This window comes from Lathamus discolor, chromosome 3 (assembly GCF_037157495.1).
Source record: "Lathamus discolor isolate bLatDis1 chromosome 3, bLatDis1.hap1, whole genome shotgun sequence".
In the NCBI taxonomy this organism is placed as follows: domain Eukaryota; kingdom Metazoa; phylum Chordata; class Aves; order Psittaciformes; family Psittacidae; genus Lathamus; species Lathamus discolor.
Window position 1 is genome coordinate 130,484,509 of NC_088886.1, and position 27,798 is coordinate 130,512,306.

The window sequence follows — 27,798 nt, forward strand, 5'->3', positions numbered from 1 at the left end:
GGGGCCCTTCCTTGCAGTCCTGCACTGATGCATTGCTACTGCCTTCCCCAGTATTCTGGATATGTGGAAGTAGGTGTACTTAGGAATAACTTATGGCAAACCCACCTGGATGGTATTGAGTGATTCCAGCTGTATCAGTGGTAAGAAGATTTGGTTCAGCCTAAAATAATCCAATAAGACAGCACTACTTGAGACTTCCAGGACTACTAGGGCACTGTGCTGAGTGCTCTTTTGTTTGAGGTGATGGGGCCCCAGCACTGCCCCCCACACTGAGAGCAGGGGCACACAGCATACAGTGCCACACAGCAGCTGAGAAGAAAAAAATGGCTTGAGAAGTGGAAGTGAGGCTGGGTCAGAGCTCCCTGCTGTTCTTAAGCTACCAATAGCTTCCTCTTCTAGAGAGTGAGTCCGGCAACCCCTGTGTTAGAAGAGCTGTTTTGGTATCATGGGTAGGTGCAGCTGTCTTAATGAGACTACTTACAATCTTCGTGCCACTTCCTGCGTATTAAGCCCTCTGCATATCCAAGGCTGGGATTACTCAGTCCAACATTATCAACTGTGATGCCTTTGTAATCTCTTAGATTTTTTCTTTTAAATGCCAGCACCAGGAGACAAATTATTACATTAAAAAGTAACTTTCCTTTTTAGAATGGTGCTTTATTCGCCGTGTGGCTGAGAAGGTGAAAGGATTAAAAAGGAGAAGGAAACCCTCAGTTATTCTTGTCATTTTTTTTTGCTGAGATTTTAAGACTGTCTTCTGAATTGTTAAACACTTGCAGCCAGCAGCCCCCTTCACTAGAAAGTTCATCAACCAAATCCCACTTTTTGTCCTTTGCAGTTGACTAAGTTAACAGCCTAGAGATTTACAGAGTGAGGCTCCAAGAAAAGGTAGCAGGAGCAGTAGTGTTTGTGATAGTCCATATTGCTCTCCTAGAATCACATGATGTTTTTTCCCTGCTTGTCTGTACTGGTTGTATTGCAAGGCCTATGTCCCTAATGTGTCTAACTGCAGATGGTGGTGGTCTGTACCCACTGAAATGCCCCAGGCCCTCCCTCATAAATCATCGTCTGCTGCATCATGGAATAACTCCGCAGTAGACAGTGAAATGGTTTGACACTTCAACAGTAGGACTGATGACCTGTTGCATTCTAGCTTAGTCAGGGAAGTTGCCACATACTGCCAGAAGAAGATGCTTTGAGGAAAATGTGTGCTTCAGAGAGAAAGCAATTATAAGGCATGATGGCCACAGTAGAGCTGCAGCACAAGGACGTGCTAACTGAGGTATTCGCCCTACAGAGTGAGCAATTTGAGGGCAAAGCACTGAACAAACTTGTAATACCAGAATTTTCAATGAGAAACTTAACGTGAGCCAGCTTCAGTGTGTGCTCACAGCCCAGAAAGCCAACCGTATCCTGAGCTGCATCACCAGCTGGGAGCATGACCAGCAGATTGAAGGAGGTGATCCTGCCCCTCTACTCTGCTCCTGTGAGACCTCACCTGGAGTATTGTGTGCAGTTCTGGTGTCCTCAATGTAAAAAGGACATGGAACTGCTGGAACAAGTGCAGAGGAGGGCCACGAGGATGATCAGGGGACTGGAGCACCTCCTGTATGAAGACAGGCTGAGAAAGTTGGGGCTGTTCAGCCTGGAGAAGAGAAGGCTGCGTGGAGACCTCATAACAGCCTTCCAGTATCTGAAGGCGGCTATAGGGATGCTGGTGGGGGGACTCTTCATGAGGGATTGTAGTGATAGGACAAGGGGTAATGGGTTAAAACTTAAACAGGGGAAGTTTAGGTTAGATATAAGGAAGAAGTTCTTTACTGTAAGGGTGGTGAGGCACTGGAATGGGTTGCCCAGGGAAGCTGTGCATGCTCCATCCCTGGCGGTGTTCAAGGCCAGGTTGGACAGAGCCTTGGGTGGGATGGTTTAGTGTGAGGTGTCCCTGCCCATGGCAGGGGGGTTGGAACTAGATGATCATAAGGTCCTTTCCAACCCTAACTACTCTACGATTCTACGATTCTAACACAGGGCACTCCTGTAATGGGAGTGTCTCTTGGGGTGGGCAAATGGAAACCCAAAATACCCTTTCATTCCACAGAGTGTGTTTTACCTATATTGTCTATGTTAGACAATAAAGGAGATTAGCATCTCACTAAGAAAGTCTGTCCCAAGGCAAAAGTAAATTTTGTACCTAGTTATTATTGGGTTCTCCACTATCAAAACTATTTCATATCTGATTTCTCCTGTCGCCTGCTCTGTGAAGGTGTAGGTTATTTCTGACACCAACTAGGAACATTTTAAAATATATATTTATTTGTTATTTTGGTTAGTTATAGTGTCGCTACAATACGTGAGTGACCTCAGCATTACTTTTGGGTTTTTGGCATTCACAGTTCCTGTTACATGAAGTTACTATCTAGTGACAAATACGTTAAATCAAATGTTCCATTCTGAATGTTGGCTGTAACTTTAGAGAATTAGGTTATAATATGATCCCTATTCTGAATATCTCAAATACAAGGTTCTTAAAGGCCAACAAATGACAATTGTATACCTGAGTTTCACTTTGTAAATTCATGGTTTTCCCCATCACTTTTCAGATGAAGTACAGCAATTAAATGAACAGAATGAGCTGGGATCTCTGGGATTATTACATCTAGGTTTTTTCCATGACAAAATGGCTGGGTTTTTTTTTTTCTGACTAATACTCTATTGTAATGATGACAGGAAGTGAAGGGAGTGGTTGCTATTTCTGCATGCATGCTAGTACACTGCAGGCAGTTACCAAAGCATAAGTGGTAAAGATCACTGCAGACTGTACATCTAAAACTAAACCCACCTTTGTTGGTGTTCATTACTCGTTAGCTGATACTCTTCCTCTTCTCACATGAAACTAAGGAATAGAAGACATTTTTCACCTAAATTTCTCCATGAAACATTGGTTGCTAGTAAGGATCTCATGTGACTTCAATAGTCTTTTGTCAACTGAGTTCATGTATCTTCTGTAGCATGCTAAGACTTATCAGTTACTGAATAAACACTGAGGAGTGGAGCCATAAATAGAGATAAGTACATAAATAGAGTTTGTCACTGGATCAGGTGTTTGCTTCCTGGCTTTTGTTGTTCAAGGTATGCTGTTTGGAGATATCGATAGGTCTTGAGGACAGAATAGGTATCTTCCCTGGCTTGTGTAAACCTTTCTTTTTTAGAGCAAATGGCAGATATTCCAGTTTGTCAGCTGACCCATGGTGCTATAAGGTGGTTGTGGAGTTATGATCTTGGAAGGTTGCCTCTGGGATAGGAAGGGGTGCAAGGGAGCAGTCTAGGGTATCCCTCCAAGATGTTCTCCAAGCTTTGGAAAGATCTGACTGGTAGCGCCAAATCAGGAGGATACATTTTATAGTTTATGGCATTAGCCTAATCTAATGTGCCATCTGATGTGCTGGAGGGTCTGTGTGAACTGCTAGGTCTGTTCTCCTCTCTGTGTTCTGTGACAGGCAAGGCAGGGATTCCTTGCCTCTTTAAAGCTCACCGTGGTGGAGTTAGGAGAGGTGAAAGCAACAGCTGTTTTCCAAGATGGAACTGCAGTGATGACCAACTGTGATTCTGTAAAAGGATAGAATTGTTATTTCTATTACAACCATTCTAGGAGCAGTCCTCACAGCAGAATCTGGCATTGCCTGGTGCTGTACTCATATGCTGGAGAAAGATGGTCCTGCCCTTAGAGAGCTTACAAATACGAGTCGAGAAGCGGTGGCTAGTATGGACAGCTGAGGGAATACAGTGAGGAGCAATGAGATGCTATTGATCAGCAGGATAGGCAGTACTCATAATACATCAGCAGCGTAACTGCTGTCAGGTTTTTGCAGGCATCATGGCTAAGGAGAATTTGAAGGAGGATAATGAGGAAGCTTTGCAAATGAAATCTCCAGGCTCCCACCACCTCTGCTCCAGAGCTGGACAGCAGCAGGATAATGGTTTGCCTCCCACTTCTGACTGCTGTTGTGTCCCTGCCTGCCACTGCCCACTCTCACTGAGGGCACAACGGTGCTTGTGCAAACTTCCTTCTAGCCTGTATCGTGGCAGGATGGCAGGAGACGGAGTGAGGATAAGGCCTGGCCCTCTATCCCACATGCTGTGGGATCTCTTCCAGTGACAAGAAGTTAAGTTGATGAGTCTGTATGGAGACAGTGAAGTGACCCCCGTGCTGCTCCACATAATTAATAAATAAAGCACTGGGGGAGTTTTTGCCATGCTGGCTGCTATGACAGGGCTGTCTACGGTGCACTTAAGCATTAAATGACCAATTTCTGTCAGACTAACTTCCCAAGCCTCTCTCTCTCTCTCTCACTCTCTCACTCACAAAGCCAGCTTCCTCGCTCCCTGCACTTGGAGTTTTTCAGCAACTGATGGCTCCTGGTTCATTTCTGTAGAATTAATTGGTCCCTGAATGAATTCTGTTGACAGGGCAATTTATCATGTGTTTGGGTTGACAGTGTTGGATACCAGTAAAGGGGGGGAGTGGTGTCTGAGTGGGATGAGGGGAGATGGACAGGGTGGGGGTGGGTGGGAGGATGAAGAAGAGGAGGAGTAGAAGAAAGGGGAGGTAGAGGAGGAGATTGCTTAAAAAAATAAAATGAAGGAGAGAGGAAAAATTCTATTCCTCTTTGGCTCCCTCAGGTCCAACTCAGTGTGATGGTTAATGCGCAAGAGGGATGGGGAGAAGAAGTGGAGATGAAGGGAGTGCCACTTGTCTCATGATGGGAGTCAGGATGCTGCTTTTCCACAATTTGCACCATGGCTTGGGAGGAAAAAAAAAAAGGGAAAAAACCCACCCAACCAAACAACCAAAAAACCCCCGAAACAACCAACAGTAAACATAGTAGTTATGTGGTGTCTCTGGGGCTCAGCCAGAAGCCTTCGTACGCAATGTCCACATCTACTTCTCCCTCATACTAAAGTGCATGGGAAGTGAGGAACAAATCTGGTTAACCCTCAAAATGCTGATATGTGCCCCAAATACTGTTTCAGTAGGTACTGAGCAGTGTCCAGAGCCTTGCAATGTGTTGATATCTGCCACTGTGTCTGCTAGTCAAGGACAGCCAAGAAGGAATCACATCTTATAAAACAACATCAGTGATTTGGGTTCTCAGTTCCCCTCAGTATGGGTCAGAAGGAGGTCCCTGGTCCCATATGTTCCTTTGATGATCTCACCTCATGAAAGACAACATTTCACATCATCCAAGATAGGGACAATGAGGGACTTCCTGAAATAATTAAAAGTACATTGTAATTGCATGTCATTAAAATGTCATGACTCTGATGTACGGATTCAGTTTCTAGTCAGTGCAACCTAGGTGGTCATTTTAGTCCCTCTGGCTTCACAGTTTTGGAATACAGAAGTGTGGGTATATGTGCACATGCATTTGCTACACTATGGATAATATTAAAACCAACTAAAGCCAGAAAGAAGCTCAGTTTGGATGAAACAAAAGTGTTTGAATAAAGATTAAATAAATTCTTAAATTGATGCCTTTTCTAGGAAACTTTGAGTGACCTAAAGAAGTGTACTAAAGCCTTATCAGAGGGAGGTATGTCTGTGAAACGTTGGTGGCATCCATGTGTAGAGGGTAGTCTCCATCAGTATCATTTTCACCTCTGTGTCCTCTCCCAGCCTTCCCTACACTGTGAGTGCGATATTCCGGAATACTCAATGCTGAGATCAGTGGAAGAGTTACTAGGAGGTTTCCTCCTTATCTCACTGGGAACAACATTAAGTCAGGGCTCAGCACTCCTGAAATTACTATCCTGAGCCTTTAGCTGCAGGCTAGCAGGACCTGCCTTTATTTCTCAGAGCCCTGTGGCTCAGTTTACCAGCATTCAGTCATCATCTTTGTCTTAGGACCGAAAGTTTCATCAATCCAGTTGACAAAATGAGTGTCCATATCGTAAACAGTTTGGAGGCAGAACTGAATTTTAGTGGCAAAACCCACACTTGAGGTGGTGAAACACAAGTGGTGTAGTGGTAGATGGTTTCTCTCTTAGTTTGTTCAGTCAGATACAATGCAAATGTAAATGTAATTCTCATCAGGTAAAAAACTGCAACTGAGCATAGAGGAGACTGACTGCTTCTTTAGGATTGCCTTTCTTGGTTTTACCCTGGGTTCGGTGAAACCTCTGGCCTGCATCCTACCTGAGAACATCTGAGCATCAGATCTTCTGGAGTGCTAAAATGGAGCAGATAGGGTGAGGAGATGTAGGAAATAGGGAACTGGCACAATCAAACTGCAGAGGATTTGCGAGAGACTATTTTTTTAGGGCCACCAAGTTTACTGCCAACTAGAAAGCCAGTTGAAGTTACTGCACTAAGTGTACCGGAAGAGACAACCAAGTAAAGCCATACTGAGTAGAGGAAAGATTTATTTTCAAACACTTTTATTTTCCTTCTCTTCATGTGATCACTCCAAGGAAATGGTGGAAGCAGCAACTTTTCAAGGCTTTTGTAACAGTTTTCCATTGTAGTTACTCAGGTAAATAAAGCTGAGATTCATCTGTACTGCAGGGGTTCAAACCTAGAAATATTCCCATTGGAGATGAGCAGATACAAATAACAGTTGACCCGAGGCAGGGTGTTTAAGGAGGAAACATGAGTGTTGCAATTTTTTTATGTGGGACCCTAAAATGTAAGTTATTTGGGTGAGAGGACCTGCTCTTTGTTGTACTTTAAGACAACAAAAGTTTTTTAAGTTGTAGCTTAAACAACAAAATGTGTATAGGACCTGAGATACACGAATTGCCAATGGTGGCAATAATAACTGAGCAGTGATTTTTCTGCATGTAAGTCATGCAAACAGAGCTTAATCAGAAAACTTGGAAGATGTGTGTGGGTCTTGGAAAGGACCAGCCTGAACTGGGGGCATCTTTGGAGGCTGGTTGTGATCCCACAGAACAGAAACATTGCTGAATGCTAATGAGAAGGTGCTCACGTAAGAGTTAAGTGTCTTTTTGTAAAAAGAGGGCCTCCACACAGACATGAAGCCTCAATATAGGTTATGAAGGGTTTTTTTCCTCATTAAAAACAAGATCAGTAGTATTACAGTTTATAAATATGAATCAAAAGTAAGAACATACAGTTTGGTAGCAAAAGTTCTGCAGCACAGTATACAAGATATGATAGGCTCCAGCAGCTGTAAGTTGACAATAGGTAAATGCAACCAGGAATAATGTACATATTTCCAACTCTGCAAGTAATCACCTGTCAAAGTATTTTAGCTGGGGTTCCCTGTATTTACTAGCACTTGGTAGCAAATGTTCCTCAGTAACAGATTCCCCCAGCTCAATCCCAGCTATTGGACCCATAGCAGGAATTAATTCAAAGCAGCCTATGGGTAGCCTATATCAGAGGCCAGACAAGATGATCACAGTGCACTAGGAGTCTCCTCCAGGGTAGCCGTGGCAATGAACTTGAAAACAGCTATCTTAAAAGTCAATGCCTGATTCCAGTTTCACTTACACACTGTTTAAATAAGTGTAACTCTCGACTTCAGACTTCTGATTGACAGTAGTAGGTACAGAAGGCAAATCAAGCTTCTGAGAAAAATGGTTATGATCAAACTGACCTGAGCCAGTCAGGTGGACATGACATAGGACACATTAAATGGGTGTATTTTCACGTGTGTCAATGAACCTTTGGGACAGAAACACAAGCATTTTTATTAAAAAAATCCTTAAAAAGGGAAGAGAGAGTAAACCCTGAAACAATACAAACCTTCCTGCATTGTGAAATGGAGATGAAAAACTCCTGTAGTTGTAAAGGCAATGAAAAGTGAATCTCTGCATGAAATAGCAGAGACAAAATGGACCAAAATAAGCTGCAAGCAGGTTACATTCAGAACTAACCAGGGTACAATAGGTAACTAAGGTGGCAAGACAGATGACTTAAACATTATTCAATATGCAACCCCTGCAGCACTGGCTGTGATTAGAAATGTAGGCCAGAGTTGCAGACTTGAGTTTCCTCGCTTTGAATGCTAAATCTGTGGATTTAGGAGTATAGGATTTGTGAGACTGGGCACAGCTCGTATTTTGTCTGGTGTACCATCTCGAGCAGTAGACTCAACAGATTCTGAAGAGGGAGGCAGAACTGTGCAATGGGTAAGCACAGGAAGCATCTACAGCTTGTTAGGAGCTCAAGTAGTCTGCAGATTGGTTTAATCCCACTAATGTTCATATCTTTCCAGAATGCTTGTTGAATGATCATAACTGGATAATTTTTTAATACATATAAAACTTTTCAGTCTTCTCTGGAATCTTGGTAAGTTCCTGTGGTTACAAATTCAGTTGGTCAAAATACAAAATGTCGGGGAAGAATTTTAATAACCTTTGGATTTGCTGCTTTGTAATGTAATCAAATGTCATCTTTTTCTTGTGTTCTTGTGACCTGCAGGGTCTGGTTCCGCAAAGGAAGCCTCTGGCTTGCCTTCTGGGGAGTGTTCAAGAACCATTTTGATGAATTCCAATTAAGAGCCTTCCTGACACCAGGGGATGCAGAGGTCAAAGAATGCATTTAGCAGCACAGCAACAGACCACATGGAGGACAGATAAAGGTAAGAAAATGATATAATTGTAAAACAGAACAGAGAAGTCCAGAAGACATGAAAGGGATTTGAATTTGGAAGGATCTTCGAGGGAATGGTACTATTAAGAATTCTGCCTGGAGCCCAAAAGAACTTGATAAAAATCCTTGTATACTTAGGGTTCTAATAGTGATGATAATGCTTTGCCTCATTATGTAGGGATTAATCTGAATTGGAAGTTTACTGAAAGTTGCAGATGGTCTGATCAGAAACAAGAGCTTTTTGTAGTCGTGTGAGAATTGTAAAGAAGAGCTATTGTGGTTGTTTGAAGATAGAGATCCCTGAGTGCCTTCTGTGTGCTTGTCGATTCCAGTCGAAGCCTGTTGCTCCTAAAGATCCCAACAGAGGCATTCTAAGAGACACCACCAGTGTCTGATCTTGGGAAAGAAGCAGGAGTCCTCAATATGTTGCTAGAGATGGCACTAGTCTTTAACCAAGTCTGTCTATGTAGAAAGAAATTCAGGGGACTAACCTCCCAGCCAAGTGGATAATCAGTCATAAGCAGAACTGATATATTCTCACTGATATTTGTACACCTCTGTCTTTAGCAGGGTACAAGTAACCTGTCATACCAATATTGTAGGATTAACTGAGCTAGATACTTATTGCTTAAAAAACACACATACAGTTCTGTGCATATGGAATCAAATAATCCATTCTTGACTCTCTGTATTCTGAGTGGCTGCACAAGGGAAGAGATATATCAAGGATTTTGCTTTTCCTGTGTTAACAGCCCTTGTAGTTCAGAGATGACACAAACCTAGCACCTTTGCTGATGTATGACTTGCTCAGAAGGAAGGACTCCAAAAAGCCTTGTCTCCTTTCCTCCTAGTCAGCTTTGAATGGAACACAAAAATGAGGAAGGCCAGCCCTATGATATAACCACATAAGCATCTGCCTTTCCCCGGCACATCCTTCACCATGGGTCTCAAATGTTCTGGTGTCTCCTCTCTTCTAAGGGTGCAGCTGATGTTTGTGCTCATTCTTGGTTTGTGAAGGCAAACATGTCTCGGAGCAGATAAAAATGTTAATAATTTTTTTTTTTTTTTTGCTTTATCAGCCAAGCAAAATATATATAAAGAGGTAAAGCACATGAATAAACAAACAGTAATGGGTCAAAATAGGCAATTCATACTCTAAAAATAGAAAGACACACAAGACAATATTGGAGATATCAATAAAGATGTGCAAGGTTTCCAGAATCAAAGTCTGTTCTAAGTTCCCTTTAGTTTTGTTTCCATTGTCTCTCCCCTGCTTTTGACGGGACCGTCTCACGTGCCCCCTTCACTCAGAGCAGGATTTTCTGGGAAGTCAGAGAAGTCGTCTGCAAGGAGAAGAAACGTTTGACATCACCAGGATGTTTCCCAGGAGTGGTACTTTGTGGCCTTTACAAAAAAATGTATTTTGCTGTTTACAGTTTACTTTATGGTAGCTCTTTGAGACCTCTGGTGTGTGCCAGGAGCCCGCTACATCACCTGCTGTGTAAACACAAAGCAGCAAGAGAATTCCTGCTACAGACAGTAATAACCTTCATGTAGTGAAGTGATCACCTGGTACGGACAGAAGGGGGAGCACAGTGGAATAGTTGGAGCACAGGGTATAATTTCAGTTCCCGCTGCTTTATAGTAAAACTTAAAAAGAAGCTGGGTGGTCAGTATGTATCCTAGCTGGTATGTATGGATGGTCAGTATGTATCCTAGCTGGTATGTATGGATGGTCAGTATGTATCCTAGCTGGTATGTATGGATGGTCAGTATGTATCCTAGCTGGTATGTATGGATGGTCAGTATGTATCCTAGCTGGTATGTATGGATGGTCAGTATGTATCCTAGCTGGTATGTATGGATGGTCAGTATGTATCCGAGCAGGGGGAGAGTTTTTCCTTACGGACTTCCAAAAGAAAGGCAAGTTAAAAAAATTCATTAATTAAAGCTGCGATGTGATTAGACACATCTGAAGCAGCTGTTACAAACATTTTCAGGAAAGCTCAGTGTGTAATGGAGAGCTGAGAGTCCCAAACACTTCTTGAAGTCTTCTAGTAAAAATACTGAGCTGTACGTATGGACATGCTTAGTTCACATTTGGAGCCATTTGAGGAGCTGGTCACAAATGTAGAATGAGCCTTTGGAATATTCTGACAAATGTGAACCTGAATAACAAAAGATTATGCAATTCATAATACTGGCCAGGTTCTTACGGTCACTGGGCAGTGAATCCTCAAAGCAGAGCACTGGGGTAGCAGTAAATCATGGAAGGAAATCTCACTCCACTCCTGAGTGCTTCTGCAACATGTTCCCCAGTTCATGAACTGGGGAAATGCTGGTCATTTGGGAAAGTTGTGGTGTCTGGTTAGATCCCTGAATATGGGTTACATTTCACATAGCTGCTTTTGTGAATCTTGGCCAAGTATCTCCCTGTAGTAATCACTTTATGGCTGTTCTTTGGGTTATCAGTGTGCTTCTGTGAGCTACCTGTTAGCACTTTCTTTCCACTATGTAACATCCTAGAGTTTCTCTTCTATTTTCTGACAGCGTTTTCCAGCTCTTTTGCTTAGACATTTTGAATGTTATGTGTATGTATTTCCCTGCCAGAGAAGGATGCAGCAGGTAGAAAACCTGTGTTGAAGATTCATTACCTTTTGTTTCATTTACTTGCTCAAAAATCTGGCAAACCTTTCAGAGCACGTCAGTGAGGTGGGTCTGAGCGGCCACCTCCTGTCTCTTCCCAGAATGTGATTGCTTTCCAACATGCTTCTGCTAATTGGGCTAATTGGTCATGTTCCCCTTTGCTTGTATTCATACCTGCATAAGGAGAAGGAGGATCCAGTGTGCTGGCATGGCTGGTGAGATTTGTGTGTCATTCCCTTCTGCCAGTGATCAGGTGAGCAGCATTGAATGACTCACATTGTCTAATGCTCTCTGCTTTGTCTAATGATAAGTAGGTTGGTCAGGACAGGAATGATGTCTTACTTTGTACAGTATATAACACACAAGAGTCGTTGTCTCAGTATCTCTAGGTGAGGTAGCATGGTTCATAACCACAGTACATAGGGACTGTAATGTTTCTTTCTATGACTGTAGCTTGTGGCTGTGCTATTTTTTGTACTCACTCAGTACCCCTGAAGCTGCCTGCTGTAAGCTATCTTTCAGCAGTCTTTTCAAGACCCCAAACAATGATATGCAGATTGTATTTTGACCTTATACGTGTATATGAATGCAAACCAGCATCACCTGGTCAGTGTTTTACCAGATTCATCTCTCACATGAAAATCAGTACTTTGCATGCTCAGTTTGGCAAATCTCAAGCGCTCAGTAAGAATTGCTTTCCTCCACCTGCAAGAACAACGACTTGTGCTTAAATGTCAGAAGGAGCTTTTTTGCTCATTGTTTTTAAGGTCTTCGTCTTGTCTTTTTTGAGCCTGTAATTGAAACTGGATGGCAGAACCAAATGAACTCACAGCTGTTTAAGGAAGGCTGAGATTTTGATCTTACATCATGTATCTTGGTACTGGAGCAAAAGCACAAAACTTTGATGAGAACTTGTGAGGCAACTGTGAGAATGTTATGTACCATATTCTGGTTTTGAGACAACTGGCTGGCAACTGCACTGCCAAGACAGTTACAGTGGTACTTGCAAACAGTGTGATGTGATGGCAGAACTGTTCTGAGCAAAACAAAGTGGAAAGAGAAAATACAGGTGCCTGAGGTGAGGTTTGTGATGGGGTGCTTAAGAGGCAACAGAAATCCATCAACAAGCAGTAGCTCCATGGAAGGACAAATTTCCTGAATGGTTCAGTGGCAACCTAATGAAAATATGCAAATGATTACACTTTGAGAAAATAGGTTAAATTCTCTTTCTGAATGCAAAAGAGACAATTAATAAAAATCTGGCACCCTTCTTTGGCGCAGACAGCAGAGTCCAGAATTTTCCAGTGAAAACTGGACAAGTTGAGATGAAGACTTTTCCTGAAGTCTGATGTCTCTGGGGATCGTTGCCACAGGTATCATCAGCTCCTAAGAGCCCCAGCTCCTCTCAAGCACCATGGTGTGAGCTATTGCTCTTTGATGCCATTTTTTCCTTTTTTATGCCTTTATAAAAAATGCTTCCCTTGACATGCAAGGCCTTGTTTAATCAGTCTGTGATCCCCTCCTTGCCTAGCAGAGAGGTAGAAACACCCTCTCTGCTTCTCCTCAGTGGATAACTAGATAGGCAGGGTGCACCCAGCAGCTTTAGAAAGGGGTTTGGAATATGTCCGCTCTCTCCTCTGTGCCACTGTGGCTCAGTCCCCAAAGCCCCAGGGATGTAGCATGTCACATTTACCTCTCCAGCAACATCCTTTTAACAACCAGAAAATCTGCATAGTTTAAGAAATCAAAGCCTTTACTTAAGATGTGAAAAAAAAAACCCAAAACGTGTCCACAACAAAAGGTGATGCCAGTTCCTTGCCTCTCACCAGAGCTGTGAGGAAAGAACTGAGCTGCAGGTTGCGTTGGAAGTGAGGGTAACCTCCCCCTTCCTCCTTTCCCATCCCAGCCCCAACCCAGCCCCCAGTAAGGCTTCATCTCTCTGTGGAGTCCCTCTGAGCACGATGCTGAGCCAGAGGAGTGACAGGTGCCTCCTGATATGCCTAAATGAGAAGAACCAATCGGAGGAGCCTGCCCAGCTTTTGTTGTCATCTGGCTTTGCTCACGAAAGATGAGTTTGATTGACAGATGCATCAAGATTCACAGTTTATTGGTTTTTGCAAAAGAGCCAGATCTGCCAATTTAGACAGGGGAGTGACACAAAACTTTCCATCTAAATGGACTAATTTTACCACAGGGAATTCCCAGGCAGAGCGCTCCAAGGCAGGCGCAGTCCTGTTTTATATTTTAACAAGGACTGAATGACAAATATAAACGACAGTTCTAGGCTGACGGAACATCAGCATTTGACACTTCACAGGGGAGCGGTGAAATAAACAATAGGCAGAGAAATTGAATTAGAATCAGATGAGAGTCAGCTAGAGAGGGAGAGGAGGGCCTGATTCTCTACCAAATCATTTATAAATAAAACCAAACTGAATACTAAGTAGGTATAACGTGCTCACACCCTGGTTTATTAGCAAATTTCACCTATTAGCATATTATACTTGCATGGTGTAAATGGATTGCGGGACAAAGGTGGGTGTTAGGGGAGACCAATGCAAAGGGTGGGGTTTCTGTTCATGGTGGTGTGAACCTCTTGTGATAATCTTACCTTGTGTTACTAATAGACTCAACAAAGTTAGAGAGCAAAGAGTATGACAAGTTCATCCAATTTCTCTCCTGTTACCTCTGGCACATTGCCTGCAGAGTTCTGCCCAGTCTTCTTCTATTACAGCACTCGCTAACTTTCGGGCACCCAGCTTTGCAGCCTTGACTCAGTTCTTTTACTGCTGTTTTTTTTCTCTATGACTTTTCAATTTGAAACAGGCAATCCATGACATTTAAGGAGAATGATTCTGTGCAGAGTCTGTCTGGACTTCCAAGTGTGGGCCGTGTCTGCTTGAGATAAAAGGTTGTCTCAGGTGATAGCTTTAGCAAGCTACTATCCTATTTCTACTCAGTTTTAACAGGGGGGTAGGATATATACACTTTCCCAATGAGTTAGACAGCTAACTGTTAGCTAGACATTGCTTGGGAGAAATTTGGATTCCTGGATTTTATGTCATGCTTTGAGATTTGAAGCGTATCTAGAGAAGTGATTTTCAGTCTTTTTCAATTAGTAAACAGTAACAACAAAAAACAATCAGTAGAAGTATAGCTGCCAGTATAGTGCGTTAGGTCCATAAGCTCACTTTTCCCAGTTACATTAAAAGCAGCTTCCTTCAAAATAAATTGGAGATTTTAAAAACATAAGTTATAAACTACTCGTCTTGATGTTAGTGAAAGGAGCATGATAATAAGGGGCTTTGGATTGATTTGCTTGTTAATGATGATTTGACTTTCATGTATGAGTCTGAAAAGTGTGTATGTGGAAGCTGCCTTATTAGCTAGGCGCTGTAACTAACCATTGCTGGCAAATTAAGGAGGTGCCAAATGCAGGTCTGTAGCTAAAACTGCAGGCTGATGGAGGCTGACAATGGAGGAAAATGCTTTCTTCTTCTGTACTCAGAATTTCACTTTGTGTGAAATCTCACACTGTGCAGTCTTATACCCTTTGAGTTTTCTGCGTAGTTTTTTTGTCTTCCTTTCAGAAGTGTTCAACAGGGTGTGTTTGAAATTGGTCTCAGGCTGAAAGTCATCGTAGAATCATAAAAAGGTTTGGGTTGGAAGGGACCTTAAAGTTCATCTAGTTCCACCCCACCCCCCGCCACAGACAGGGACACCTTCCACTAGACCAGGTTGCTCAAAGCCCTGTCCAGCCTGGCCTTGAACACTGCCAGGGATGGAGCATCCATAGCTTCTCTGGGCAACCTGTGCCAGTGTCTCACCACACTCACAGTAAAGAACTTCATAATATCTAACCTAAATCTACCCTCTTCTAGTTTAAAGCCATTCCCCCTTGTCCTGTCTCTATAGGGCCTTGTGAGAAATCTGTCTCCAGCTTTCCTGTAGGCTCCCTTTAGGTATTGGAAAGCTGCTGTGAGGTCTCCTTGAAGCCTTCTCTTCTCCAGGCTGAACAAGCCCAACTCTCCCAGTCTGCCTTCATAGGAGAGGTGCTCCATCCTTCTGATCATGTTCGTGGCCCTCCTATGGACTCGCATGAGCAGGTCCACATCCTTCTTACGCTGAGGATCCCCAGGCTGAACACAGGACTGCAGGTGGGGTCTCACAAGAGCAGAGGGGCAGGATGACCTCCCTCGACCTGCTGGTCACACTTCTTTTGATGCAGCCCAAGATGCAGTTGGCTTTCTGGGCTGCGAGTGCACATGGAAGCTGGCTCATGTTGAGCTTCTCGTCAACCAGCACAAGAACCAAAACACAAGACTTTGAACCCGAAATGCTCAAACATGCTTTGTATGGCAGGTTCCACCAAAAAGTCACACAGTAGAAGGCAGGAAAAGAAGGCCCAAGTCTCTGACAAGTTTGTTATTTGTTTGTATATTTTGTGTTTGTAAAGCTCTGTCAGCCTTGACAGGAGTTACAGAGCCATTTCCAGGTCTTGTGGCATTTGAGCTGCTTCCAAAAGCACTACACTACAGGGTCCCTGTGATGCAGCGAGATGCTCAATTTTCACTGCAAGAAACGAATTTCTGACTCTCACAGTGGAAGGGGCACAATTCGTAATGTAGCTATAGATGTCTGGAGAGCACTAAAGTTAGAAGTCAAATGAAAGTTCTTGTGTTTTTATTTTATATGCATGTATATAGATATACATATATACAAAGTGTTATCTGGCATTATATACCAATTACATTATTTCCAGTCAGTGTTGTGATGTTTGTGTGTACTTAGTTCATGGTTTTCAAGTACAAGGAGCTGGCAATACTTATTATTATATGTAATTCTTAGAGTACAAGGCTTTAACAAACTTCCTTTGCTTCACTGCAGACAGCTCCTGAATCACTAAAGTTAACTGTCCTGAGAGTATTGCCAGCTTTTTTTCTAAAGCAGATAAGAATTTGTGTACAGACTACTTACTACGCATATCTTCACTAACTGCTACTTGTTTAGTGAGCTAATCCCTCCCTTAATATTTTAAAGTATTTTCCTTTGGATACAAGCAGCACTGTGTAGATTTACTAGATGATAATTTTCAGGGTATTTTCTTTCCTTTAAAGTACTGGTGCCACGTTTGCTGTTCTTCCATTTTCATCATTCCCCAGGTCCTTGCAATTTTTCAGTACTGATTGTGTGTCCAGCAAATTCCTGTACTACCTCAGTTATACCTCCAGGTGTGTATTACCTTTTCTTGCCTACACCTCATTAAAGAACGTATTTATTTTTAAAGAAGGTTGTCCTCATCTCAGAATGTTCAAACTTCTCTTTGTCTTGTTAGAGTAATCATAAAGATTTCTTTACTTAGTATTGCGTAATCTCTTACAATGTCATTTTGCTCATTAGGAGACAGACTGTGGTGCTCTTTTTAGTTTTATCACGTAACATTTTCACACTGAGAACTCCCATTAATTACGCAGGATAATTAAAGGAACATAATACTAGCTGGAATGGTAGAAATGGCTCTTTCATGCAAGTTTTTATTTTTGCAAGATATGTAAGTTCTTGGAAGTTGAAAAAGTTTTGCTATAGTTCTACTATCAGTTAAGGAGACCTACACAGGAGTGCCAGGGTGCATTTCTCTGGCCTGTATTAAGTGTGATACCAATGAAATGATTATGCCAACTTCTAAATCATTCTCCTAATTGTATTTTACCAGGATGAATTTTGAACATCCATTTTGCTTTCTTCTGGCACATATGTCTGTTTGTCTTAGCCTTTCACCTCTCGCAGAGAATGTACATTAGTTATTTCCTTTGATTCCAGTCAGTTTAACATCCAGGATCTCATCTACCACCGTCTCATAGATCATGGTTCAAAACCCATGTAGATGAAGTTTTTAGTAACATGGTTTAGTGGTGGACTTGGCAGTCCTGGGGTAGTGGTTGGATTGATGATCTCAAAAGTGTTTTCCAGCCTAGTGGGTTCTGTGATTGTGTTAATCCACTGTTTCATTCTTATCCCCTAAACTTCGGTAGAGAAGGATTATTCTGATACATAGAAGACTTAAGAATTTTGGAATCCAGTTTTGTTCTGATTTTGAGTGCAAGCCTATCCCTGCATCACACCCTCGGCCTGTCTGTCTCACAGGCAGCAGACCCTGGAAACTGGAGGCCTCCTACTTCAAGATAGTTGCCAGGCAGTTTTGCTGTGATGTTGTGAAAATTAAATTGCTTTTACAGACTGCTTGGATTTCAACAAATTGACTTTCACGTATGGAAAATGCCCTGTTGGGGGATTTTCAGCCTATTCTCTTAATACTGCAAGGGAAAGATATAAACTAAAACAAAAAGATGAGCAGAAGCTTCATGAAAGGATTTGATTTCATGACAGGACTTCTGCTCAAGCTTTCCTTAAGATACACGCACACCAGCAGAAAACGTGGACCACTGGCTTTCATGAACTGTTGTGAAAATATTTTTAAATTACTAAAAATTGTAGAAGCAAAATTGATTTAGCCTAGCCTGACTCCTTACTGTGTTTTTACTCTGCCTCTATGACCTTAAACTGCATCTGACTTCATAGAGAATTAATGCTTGACTGAGGAAAACTCAAGTGAATACCTCAGTATTTGGTATGTTTATAGCATACCTTAATATAATGCCTCACTCTTCATTAGGTGGACAATGAATAGCTTGGAAAATGGGTTATAAAAGACTTAGCATTTGGTTTTGCCTCCTGCTTGACCAAGGCAGATTAAGAGAGAGGAGGTCATAATAAAACATCAGGCTGATAGTTCCTCCTGTGAAACTGAAACTGGGGAGCAGAGAAGTGGGGGTAAGAGCTGTCAGCCACCCTCCCCTCACTGAGACCTTGCATGGTGCTCTGATGGGGCATCAGGGCTGAGTTGAGAAGATTAAGAATCCTCCCAGAGGTGCACTGATGTTACTCGTGCCCAGCTGGGGCTATGAGGAAACATGCACAGAGGGGAGGGGGCTCTGGATTATCCCATGTCTTTCTGATGTTGTGGCTACCCAACAGCATTTTGATTTTCTGAACTACCTGGGGACACCTGATGTGTTATGGATCATTGGGAGTCAATTGAGTGAGATCAATAGAAGAGGGAGTCCTGCTGGCAATGAATAGGAGAGGAGTGGTGGCTGGTGGGAGCTCAGAGGCTGGATTGCACTGTACAGTGTTGCAGTTTGTGCGGTGCCTTCCATCACACACTGTGGTGGTTGTTAGCAATCATAGTGTTGTTTACATGGTGCCCAAAGGGTGCTAGGTGTAGCAAATATAACATCCTGGAGACCTGGAGGGGAATCCACTGGAGAGAGAAATGCTGAGGCAGGGGGGAGAGAGGAAAGAAAAACAAGCTGGAAGCCACAAAAATGACATACAAAAAAAAAAAAAATTGGTTTTATTTCTTATGTGCACAAAAAGAGAAAAGAAAAAAGTCAAACAGAACTGAAGCAATGAGGAAAAGCCAAGAGTGGCTGCAGCAGCCTAGGATGGATGTGACCCTGCACCTGGCACTGGCCCACTCCCGTCCACACTCTCACGTCTAAGTTAGCCTGGAGAGCATCAGCAGAGCTGCTTAGGGTTTGAGTTGTCATCAGTTCTGTAATTGTCATTGTTTGGTCCCTCCTTCTGCCTTGCAAGTTTGCCACTGTCCTGGGCCCAGCCAAGAAGCACACTGTGGTATTTGTGGCGTCCCTCAGAAGCCCTCATTCTGTCAGTGCCAAAGGGGGCATCTATGATTCTAATTTTTTTTTCCCAGAGGGCTGCTTTTCCTTAGGGATGAAAGGGTGAGGGTTTTCCAACAGTTCAGCAAACCAAAAATTTGTTTAGGAAAATGTTTGTGTGCCTATATAATACTCAAGAGGAGAGAAAGGTGCAGGGTTTTTTGTTTTCCTTGTTTGTTCAACATCCTCGCATTCATGTTGCGATTAATTCTGAAGTCTTACTCTGAAGCATGCAGACTTCTCTCTGTTTCCACAGCAGGGCTTATTGCAACCAACCCTCCCCCACAGATTTACAGGTTACAAGGATGTCAGCTTTAATGCGTCTATCCCATGCAACCCTCCCCACATCCCATTGGGCCAAAAGGAGCTTCAGAGAACAGGACTCAAAAGTGTTGCCCAGTTTTAAATGCTGTGGTCCCTGTTGCTTCCAGGGAAGCATGACATGTGAGAGGTCACGAGATTCTTCCCCTGCGAAGAAATGGTGACAGAAGGAGATCCAGCCACATAATATTTCTGCTTGGTCCATTAGATAAAGCAAACGTAGCAGCAGAGCTATGAATGATAGGAGGGGAAAGAAGTGAAGGGATAGCTAAGAAAGAAGAATAAAGAAACAAAGAATGACTTGTGAGAAAAAGGAAAAAAGAGAAATGTAATGGAAACATTAATTATTATTCAGAATAATACTTAACACTTTGATAGAATTTTCTTTCAGGATCTCAAAGCACTGAGCCAGTGCTAATTAATTCAGCTGCACAATCCCCCTGTGAACTAGGAACTACTGTTACCCCCTTTACAGAAGACTGGAATTGAGGCATAGGGGGGAAATTGAACTTGACAAAGGTTCTCTAGAGTCACAAGGAGAACTGGGGAGTTTGAGGTCCCAGATACTTGCTCTCATGTCTGTAATGCTGTTCCCTCTCTGGGTAGAAAAGTGCATTGGGAATGAGCAATAATAAAAGAGAGCGATAGAAATGGAGTGGAAAGAGGGTGTGAGAAAGAAATGGGAGAGAGGGAAGAGGCAGCAGAATGGAGGAGAGAGATGTGAGTCACAGACTTCCCTGGATTTTGCATAGTGATTTCTTCCTCCAATTCTTTTTCATTTTTTCCTGTGAAACCTTTAAAAAAAATTAAAAAAATAAAAAAAAAACCAAAAATAAACAAAAATAAACAATTCCACCTACAAGAAAGCAACTGTTGGCCTGTTGGGGAAGGGGTCTTTCCGAGTTCTGGCTGTTCCCTCAGGTTCTGGATTTGTGCTGTGCTTTATTGAACACATTGTTTTGTTTTCAGTGAGCACAACGAGACTTGCACAGTACAGACAGCGTGTTCCTTATCTACAGGATGAGGCGAGGCTGTTTTAATAACTACCATGATGAAGATGGAGATGAACTTATTTACAAGAGGAATTGCCTTCACATTACACACATTATCTTCCTACAAAGCAGCAATTGTTTTTGCAAATAACATAATATTAAATAATTGGTAGAATTTTTGCGTTTCCTGCATAGTCCAGTCTAATGGAATCTATATGAATATTGATGGTTTTCTTCTGCATAATATCACCACATAAATCCCTGTGTCAGCTACTAGACTTTAGCTATAATACTGCTTTACAATGCATCCACCGACTGTAAATCAAAACAACCAACACAAGAAACTCTTTGGCAAATGTAATTCAGTACATTCGCATGGGGGTCTACAGATGGTGGTGGAAGAGGATTAGACTGCCCAGTCCTTTGCATAATTCTGCTTTCCTTTTAATTTTTCTGGTCAAACTACGTGCCGTACTTAGTAACTTTCCAGACCGATCGTGCCTGGTGAAAATCCTCTTTTATCAGTGGAGTTCCTGATAAAAGTAACATTCCACCAATGGAATTGGCCCTCCGAGGGTCAAATCAAGCCAGCCATGAGTAAGCCAACCACATCCTGCTTTCATACCCGAGCTCATGTCTCAAGTTTAGTGAAACACCATTATAAAAATAAGCATTTCTGAGCTGCTAGCTTCTCTTGAGGTGGCCTCTGGACTGCAGTTGTCAAGTGTGAGGTGTGACAGTCTTCTCTAGCCTCCTCATGAGGTTCTGCTTCCTCATCCTGGGATTTAGTGCCTCTGCTCTGACCACCTGCTGTGTGAAACTTGGTGGTGCACACGCAGAGCAAAGGCTGTACTGAGAGACTAAGAGGGAGACTTTAGTAACAGGGTCCAGCATCTATCTGTTGTCTGTGGAGGAAAACAGAAGGAGCGGTGAAAGTGATTTTTTAGAATTTATTCAGAATTTTCTTCTCATATAAGATGAGATAACAGGCCAAATTCGGGTCTTGGTGACTGCTCTTTGCAGCAGGTTACTCAGAGGTAATATGTGCAGAATGACACTTTCAATAGATTAGGAGTAACCTCTTTGATTTTCTTCTATACAGGAACAGATTTTAGTTCTATATCTTCTATGTAAACATTTCCCCAAACACCATTATCATTTGGGCACCCCATTAAAGAAGACACAGACCTATAATCAGCTAGAGCCATGCAAGGGCTAAAAGTGTTAGATGAAGGGGGCCTTTGGGATCAACACAGCTGTTTACTGATGATGGATTTAATACATACAAGTTAAACTTGGAGACAGAATACCGAGTCCACAACCACATCTCCTCTGAGGCTTGGAACTTTGGATTTTATACATAATGTTGGCTGTACAGATTACTCCGCTGTTCATTTTTATGCCCTTCGGCAGGGGGGGTTTGATTCTCAATCCTGTCTTTGTCCATGGACAGTAGCCCATGAGTTTTATCTGAAACCTCTCTAAAACAGCAAGGATCTACTTTGGCAGACTTGATGCCCTGGGGACAGGCTATAGCTGCCTTCATGTTTTCTTTGAGTAGTTTTTAGGAAGTGTCAGTGCAAGGAACAGTTTATGAGTTTGCTGACAATACAGGAGTAATAAGCATTTCTATTGACAGTTAGCCTTTTTCATAACAGTGTTTGCCAGTCACTTCGGAACCAAAAAGAGCAGAGAATCCCTAGAGAATCATCAGGTGAGCATTTGGGATAAGGGGTAAATATTAGGACACACAATATAGGACTGAAGATGAAAAGATGGGGCTCTATGTTGGGACTGGCAGGTGGGATGCAGGCATACGGCTTTGAATGGAGGCCTATAAATTAGTAGGTGTATAAGCAGATGGACTGGGAAATGAAGGGGGCCCATATAGCAAGGCTATAGTGGTTAGGAAATTAGGTGTTGGGCACAGAATAATGAGGCTGTTCTCACCACCAGTGGGGATCTGGAGAATGGGTGTTGGGCATATCTAAAATTGCGAAAGTCAGGATGTGGGTAAACTGAAGTCATCACGGGTACAGGGGTTAAGGTAAAAGGAGTGGAGGCTAAGGGCCAGGGAACCAAGCAATAATCCCAGCCAATCCTGAATTTGTCCATCTCAGTCTCAGCTGTCCAGAGGGCAATCAGATGGGCCCACATGAAGCCCCACACTTTCCACCACACAGCGCAGCTAGAGCGCAGCTGAGCTTGTTTTCTTTGTTTGCCAGCCAGTGACATGGAAAACGTTTGTTGACTCAGAGTGCTTTTTTGTCGACTGATGTGTTTGGTAACTTTGTCAGATGTGACTTGTCCATACTGCTCCCCAGAGACAGGATTTGGGAAAGGGGGAGGAGGAGGAGGCAACAGGGGTGGAGCTGGCATCCAATCCTCTCCAATACCACCATCCCATTGTAGTGCAAAACAGAAAGGAAACAAAACCCTAGAGTGAAAGAGGAGCATCAGACGTCAGAGGAACTCGTCTGCCATTCAGGTGGCGGGGAGGGATGGGACTTGGAGTTTTATTTTTGTAGGTTTTTTTAATTATTATTTTGGTTTTTTTGTTGGTTTTGTTTGCTTGGGTTTTTTAGAAAATTGGGGATTTGTTCTTTTTTTTTTTTTTTCCTTTTTACAGACCTTCATGACAAAGCATAAAAACACAGTTATATTTATATATCTATTTATATATTTCTTCATTTCGTCGGTTGGTTTGTAAATGTTGCTCCATCCTCCTGTCTGAGCTGATTGTGTGTCACAGGAATTGTGGGTGTATGTGTGAGGTTCCTCCCGACTCTGGCCTGCGAAGTCACCACGTGTGAGGTGCAGCCAACTATGGGGGAAGCCATGCTGGAGAGCGGGGATGAGGTGCACAGAGAACCCCTCAAGGGGTGCAGATAGGTACTTGGTCCTTTTCTTCGTTGCCAGATGGGCCAGGTCTCTGTACTGCCATCTCTGCTCTAGCCAGACCGTTCCCTCTGTGCTGGGAAACAGGGTGAGCATCAAGCGTTGCACACGTTGAAGAGTCCACCACAGAAGAGCGTATCTTTGGGGAACAGTGTTTCATGAACGGTGTTCTCCCCTGCCTCCCCCGGCCCTCACCGCTCCTGGAAGGGGGTCCTGTAAGGCAATGGTTGCCAGCTGCATTGCTTCCCAGTCCCCCTGAAGTCCTGGAAGCCAAGGGCCCTTTGTGTGGCTGCACTCTGCCCAGGAGCGTGGGGGGAGCGGAGGGGCAGAGGGCAAGGGGAGGGTGAGGGTCTCAGTCTCGTGTGGTGAGCGCTTGGTCCGGTGCCTTCGTGGCGAAGAGGAAGGAACTGGACTGTGGGGAGGAATGGAGAAAGTCTTCACCCTTCCCAGGGACGGAGGGAGGTGATCAGACAGGTACAATGTGGAGGCCTAAGCTGTCGCCCTGCAGTTTCATGTGGTTTCCATGGTAACTAGTGGCGGTCATAGGCAGCGGCAGCAGTGGGAGGTGCGGAGCCCCGGGATGTGGCACTATAATAATAAGGGGAACCTGAAAGTTAACACAGGAGAAGAATGGACTGGTTGAAAGGACAAACAGTAAAAAAAAATAAATAAAAAAAATCAAACGAAGAAAAGAAACAAAGGAGAACTGAAAGGAAAGGAAAGGAAGGAAGAAAACAAAAGGAACCAAAAGAACGAACCTGGGGGCTCAGCTCTTAATGGGATTAGGGAAATGCAGTAAATGGAGGCAGCCGAGGACTGCATTTCAGTGGAGAGATGCTACTGTGGCTGCTGGCTCTGAAGCCCCTCAATGGGAAGGAAATCCTTTTGCTCCTTCTGACTGTCAGTAAGTCATGACCATCAATAAGTTACTGAGAGGGAAGCCTATGAGCAAATACTCCACACCTCATCTGCAGCCACAAGGAAAGTGTCAGGGCCAGATGTTCTGAGCATACCTGACAAGGTATAGTGGGTCACTTTTAAAACCAGGAGGGGAGAAGTGAAACAAAATTACAGTGTTTTATTGCATGGGATTTTGGTCACATTTGGCATGAAAGCTCTCTAGATGGTTATTGAATGTGTGTTAAATAGTGATTGATTATTAAGATCACATTTACTGGGGTTTAACAACACTGGAATAAAATGTGCATCTATTCAGCTGTTAAACCTCAGTAAATACATAGGTAATAATCACAGCTGATATATTTTACATATAATAAATCTCTATTCCCTTCCAAATAAATGTGTTAGAAGATACGGTCTTGTAGGAGGTTTTTTCCCCTCTGAAAAAAACCCTGACTATTTCTAGGCATATTAGGAACTGGGGATGGATATATCCCTTCTAGAAAACTCTACTGGCTATTACCAACCTAGTTATAAAGCCCATCTACCACCCTGGACACAGTTCCAACTGGTCCAGTAGGAAGAACTTCTGTGGGATTTCCAGATCCCCAGGAACTGACTCTGGGTTTAGCTTGAGAGAGGAGTGAAACCTCATCTGGAATTTCAATCATACCTTGAATGGATATGGATGGCAGCCTGAGAGAATAGCAGAACATGAGTTTAACTTTTGATCTAATCTGCAATAAACTGTGGATGTAGCTCACGGAGAAGCCCATGCTGAACTGGAATTCTGAACCGTCACAGGAAAGAGGAATCAGCTTCAGAACAGATACAAAACACACATGAGGTATATACCCATCTACACACTGGCCTGGAGAGTGAGGAAAAAAGGCCTCACACATGCCTGAATACTTGAAAGCCCTCTCCAGAAACAAACAAAAAAGAAAATAAAACAAAGAGACAAACAGAAGGAGCGCGAGGCTGGGGGTGTGCTGTGGGAAAGGATACTCACTTAGTAATGCAGGGTTGCTGAACCGCCAGGCCTCGTTGTAGGTTGTGTACTGAGGGTGGCTGTAGGGGTTGCCTGAGAACTCGCTCCCTGGAAGAAACCAAGGAAGGTGTGAAATACAGTTAAGAGATTTATGTCTACTGTTCCATCGAGCTAGCGTTCAAGCTGAATCGTATGCCAGCAGAAAAACTAGTGTGTGTAGCTTCCTTGCTCAGCTGGGATTGTGCCCTTCAGGACGCTGTAGTATTTGTTCATTGCAATGCTGCTTACCCATACAATTAAAAAAAAATAATAAGATTGGCCTCTTCAGACTCAAGAAATTAGTTTAAAATAATGAAATTCAATAATACAAATAAATAATTAAAGTGATTTATTTTTTGTTGCCTTCCAACTTCTGTTTCCCAGGTTGCAGAAAGATTGCAAAGCAGATGCAAGCTTTTTTCTGCAATTAACCGTCAGCTTTCTTTTAAGTAAAATGTAAGATTCTGCAGTAGAGTCAAGACAGCAGGCATTGGAGCTTGGTGGGACAAGCTCACAATAGGCTCACTGGAACTAGCAGGGCTGTTAATGGCAATATGTATTGCTAAGTTTTGTTTGTAGGGTACTGCAGGTGATGATGTATTTGTGGAGTAGTTTCTCTATGAATACAGTGAGAGTAGGGTGGGCTTAAATATAAATCAAAATGAAAAACATATGAATCTTTCCTACTGTCTATATAGATGGTGTTAGTCAGAAAACTGATTCACGTATCGTTAACTCCACCCTTGTGCTTAGTGAGTTACAGAGAGAAGTTGCTGCATTCCACTTCCAGAAAATAATTTTCTAATGATTACTGCTTTAGGTACTATTCTGAATCTGAAAGGCAAGCTGAGCTACAGCTCCCTTTTTCACACCCAGTAAAGCAGACCCAAGCCAAAACACGTGTGATCTTATAAGACTCTGACCCCAGATTTGAATGTTGTAGGGTCTTAAGTATTCAGTTTTATTGTGCATAAGGTGCTGAGTCTCCTTGTTTTATAGAGGGCTGTGCAGGGCTAAGGAATTATATTTGGTAACTGAGGAGGTGTGGTGCTGCGTTCAAAATAAATAAATCTCCCAAAACTTAAAAATTTATTATCCTGCTAAGTAAAAACATGCCATTATCTGATCATAACCTGATCGTAATTTAATCTAGTACCAAGAGACTGGGGACAATTACTGTGATCTGAATGGCGTTATGCACTTCAAAGACAATGAACAGCGTGACTATTAGCTTCTGGTCTGCTCTGAGCAAGGGGTGGAGTTGTTACAACAGAAGTGTTTGGAAAGCACCTGGGGTTCCTGCTAGATACCAGAATAAGGAAAGAAGGCAATGCAAGACCCGCTGGATGCGTGTGTTACAATTACCGAAGAAATGTCAATTAATTATACCATAATCTCGGCAAATCTCCCCTCATTGGAGAGTTAAAGCCAAGCCACAGGTTCTCCGATGGTGGAAATAAAGTCTGTTGAAGTCAGGGGATTTGCACTGCTTTAAACTTGAGAAGAATCTGTCCAACTAGATTTTTAAAGACACTCAGGGTAATAGCCAAAGTAGTCAGTATGAAAAGTTGCATGTATCAAAAACCAATCACTATCCAAAGTATTTTGGTCGCAGCAGTTTTTAGCTTCGGTATAAAACATCATTTTGTGTGATAGACCTTGCTAAATACTCTTTTAATGATAATAACTCAGCATATTTCCATATCTAGAGATATCCTGCACTGAAAATTCTGGCAGCTTGCTGGGAAGGAATAGGTGAAACCTGCCAAGGTGACCAAGACACTGTGGGATAGGATATAAAGGCAAAAAGCAATGTGTAATCCTAATTAATCTCTACTGAAGTGACTTGCTTGTAGGATATAAAGGAATGAGTTTGCCCCCAATAAGAAGGAAAAAAAAGCATCCAAATGAGAATTTCTGCTTCAAAATGCCTCATATAAACATATTTTCACTGTACCGAGGGAAGAAGTTCTGACATTTCAAGGTTTCTCTCCCACCATCTTCAGAGTTGTCACCCTAAACTGTTTCTAGTGTTCCTAAAGCGTGGGTTAAGGAGAGGAGAAGGAGCCTCAGCTATGGAGAGCTGGGGAGGAGGGAGGGCAGCCACTGGAAACAGTGTTTATTGACGAGGAGTGAAAGCATGCATGCAGCAGGATAATGAGCTTTTGAGCTCAACTGTGACCAAGAGGAACTGAGCTATCGCTTTCCTCGATCACTAATGAAACAAGTGTAATTTCCTCATCAACATTGGATTCTGTTTAACGACTCCCTGCCGTTGCCATCACCAGCCCTCTGCAGGCTCTACGCTGCTCTGGGTAAACTGCACTTCTCTTTTAGCGGATGCTCACTTCTCCAAAACAGTTTGCAGAAACCTGATGGTCTTTCTGGGAAAGAGGAAGAATTGAGGCAGGGAGCAAAGGTGCTCTGTTACCTGTGCAGGAAACCTCTCTCAGACACACAGGTTAAGTGTGTAGCACAGTACGTGATTAATCCTTCTCTGAGTGACTAACCCCTGCTTTTTCAAGTGTGTGCTCAGGGACTACTGGCTTTCATCCATGTCTACAGCCTGGGACCTGCAGTTACAGGCAAGGGCAGATGCAGGATATGTATCTTACCACATCATAAAACATAAACCTCAGAGATACTTGCATGCAT

At 42.9% G+C, this 27,798-nt stretch overlaps 1 protein-coding gene across 1 annotated transcript in view; it reads right to left on the reverse strand.

Annotated features, from left to right (window-relative positions):
• Window positions 1-20,245: 20,245 nt before the first annotated feature.
• Window positions 20,246-27,798, reverse strand: part of PAX2 (paired box 2) — a 100,193-nt gene continuing 92,640 nt past the window's right edge. Inside the window, 3 exon segments of the mRNA XM_065671775.1 lie at window positions 20,246-23,778; window positions 23,780-23,820; window positions 25,126-25,212. Of these exon segments, the coding sequence (XP_065527847.1) occupies window positions 23,680-23,778; window positions 23,780-23,820; window positions 25,126-25,212 (227 nt within the window). The 3' untranslated portion in view covers window positions 20,246-23,679.